General features: G+C 34.2%; 1 protein-coding gene across 1 annotated transcript in view; it reads left to right on the top strand.

The window, feature by feature from the left end:
* Positions 1-2,502: 2,502 nt before the first annotated feature.
* The window catches only part of LOC108765829 (uncharacterized), a gene marked incomplete at its 3' end in the record, with an annotated part of 1,086 nt that continues 687 nt past the window's right edge, over positions 2,503-2,901 (top strand). The window contains exon 1 of the mRNA XM_018514675.1: positions 2,503-2,727. Coding sequence (XP_018370177.1) covers positions 2,617-2,727 — 111 coding nt within the window. The remainder of the gene's footprint in view (positions 2,728-2,901) is intronic.

The following is a 2,901-nucleotide window of genomic DNA, read 5'->3' as shown; positions in this document are numbered from 1 at the left end:
GTTCGGATGTCCGCTCGGATGTCGGCCTTGGTCGGGATGGCTGCGGCTGCGACAGTGGTTTCTTCTTCTTCATGTCAACGACCTTTTGTTCTAATTTTTTAATTTGCTCTTTCAATTCCGTCACCTCCATTTTGTGGATGGCGGTATCGACATCGCTCATATCAATATCGCTCAAACTATAAAGCAGTAATATTTTTGTTATGAAAAGCTTTTCGTTTTGAAACCCGCGCACAGTCTAAATACCGTAAATGCTGATCGGTATTAATAGCGTTCTTCACTGGCAGAACTAGTCAGTGCACTTTAAAGCCGTTGTACACAAATCAGCGTAAAGATATCCGTTTAATAAAAATATATAAACGAATTAAACCGTGAAATATTCGATACATTTTATTGTGCTATTTTATAAAATAAATTTTGAGCATTTTGTCAATAGAGATTTCTCACTTTTAAATATAGATTAGAATAGTGTACAACAACTTTAATGTGCACTAGATGCGCACTAGTTTTATCAATAAAAAACGCTATTAGAATGCGCACGGTATAGCGAGATAAGGAGCGGGAAAACGCCAAATTGAAAATTGGCCGAAAAGTGCATCGCATACCAAGCCCTGTTATGAAATATATATTCGTGAAAAAATATATACTTACTTCTCGTTATCCACGTTCTTATTCTTATCTTGTTTCTTTGAAGCTTCCATCTCCTGCAGTGTGTACGAACACGATACGATACGAATATTATATCAAATGGATTACAGTCTCAATTGTTTCAAGACAAATGACATCCAGCCATAAATCGTCAATAGATTATGAAATATCATAGATGATAAAAAAATTCTCGAATGAATTTTTATATAATCTAGGATATTATTTTCCGTTCATTTGATGAAACCATTTGTGATAGTGACAACACTGACTATACGTTTCCCAACACCAACCAAATATATTGCTGGATTCACACTGCATCCGATGTGCGCCTTACGACGAACTGCAACTAATCAGAAAACAGTATTCCGATTGATTTTGCGTCATATTATCGAAATCCTGTTTTCTGAATGGATGTAGAGCGTCGCACGATGCAATGTGAATCCAGCATATCGTATCGCATAGACAGTAGGAGAGAATATTCAACATTATTTACAGAAACGAGAAATAAACGTGGTTAACTAAAAGTAAGTATGTATTTTTCACAAATATAAATATTTATATTATAACAGGGTTCGACGTAGGGGAAAGTTGCTGAATGCGTACCACTTAACGTATTTTTTGTTATATTTCTCATTTAGAACTGATTTGTGTGCAAATGAAGATTAGAAATTGTACTTTGATATTTCAAGTACCTATTATTACACGTTTTATCTTCTATCAATATCAAATTAATTCACTGGGAGTCTTTTTGCAACATGCTGCAAAAGGTCCGATTTAGGCAACTGGTCGCCTAAATCGTACCTGTAAGTATCCCAAATCGTATCGTCTTTGAAATTGACAATATATAATATTATTTCTAATTATCCTTATACAGGCGTTTGGAAACATTGCTCGGATGCATCATGATTGTTTACGGCATTTAGACTGTGCGCGAGTTGGCGAGGTCGGAAAACCGGGTTGAAATTCAGCCGAATAGTGTATCGTGTGCGCAACTTTGTATTAGAACAACAAGTTTTGTGTGCACGACAAAAATATTACTCCCTCATAGTATGAGTATTGGTAACAATGACGCTACTCGCAAAATGGAGGTGTCGACACTGAAAGAAGCAATAACAAAGTTGTAGCATAAACTCTCTGGAAATAAACAGCAACCACCACCATTGCCATCACAGTCATTCCAACATTTCCAACCAAGGCTGACTGAACCTACATACATCCGAACCTCAGCCTGGGTCAAACTCATCAGCCGAGCTTATAATAAGATGTAAATATACAAATATGTTACGCGGATAGAATTGCTATCCGTCCTCATTTTCCTTATCACCGGACTATAAAAAAAAGAAAACAATATCGTAAGGAAAAATAATGAATAGCAATGCTACATTGCAAACGAATAATTGTTCTACATAAAACAGTTACCTTTCGTCTGTACATAGGATCTCCATGCATCAAGTCTTCCAGGATACTGTCCTTTTTTCTTTTATAGCATTCGGGAAGGTTTTTCAAAAAGATGTGTTTAAAATATTATATAATTATAATATTATAAAAACATATACCAATTCTTTATTTCAGCAAAACGGTGGAAGTAACACGGAGAGGGCGTAGAGGATGAAGTCGTGGTAGAGTTCGTCCATCAAAAATTATTCAAATTATTCAAATTATTCGCTAAAACTTAAGTATAGTACATTTTTTATTATAAACTCTTTCTTTAGTTAAAATAATACTTTAAAAGTACAAGAATTGTGAACATATTTCATTTATTATTTATTTATAGATTGACTCAGCAAAAGATAAAGAAAAAGATCTCCAAAAAGAAAATAGAAACCTCTAACAATCGGTTAATAATAAATCACCGCTCACGGTAATTCCATTGCTGTATGGCGTCAGTCTGGAAATGCCTGTTTCCTTTGCTATAATCCAGCCTCATGCGATGAGACCGGTCTGCATTATCTTGGTGGCACAGCTTGCCTCATGAGATTCAAGTACATAAATGACTTGCATGATCATTTGCTGAAGAACCTAAATTGTCGTTATAACTCTCGATATTGTATCATCAAAGTCACCTTGTTGCATGCCACAGAGGTAATAATAGCAATAGAATAGCAATAATAATAGTAGTAGTAATAGAGATCCGGAAGAAAATGTTTCATATATAATTATATAAGATTATATATAATTATATAAGAAATTGACGTATATACAATTATATATAATTATATTTAAAATATATTTATTTATATAACATTTTTTCCTGGG

This window comes from Trachymyrmex cornetzi, unplaced genomic scaffold (genome assembly GCF_001594075.2).
Source record: "Trachymyrmex cornetzi isolate Tcor2-1 unplaced genomic scaffold, Tcor1.1 scaffold553, whole genome shotgun sequence".
Classification (NCBI taxonomy): Eukaryota; Metazoa; Arthropoda; class Insecta; order Hymenoptera; family Formicidae; genus Trachymyrmex; species Trachymyrmex cornetzi.
Note: the sequence above shows the minus strand (reverse complement) of the source record. Positions and strands in the feature narration are given on the sequence as shown.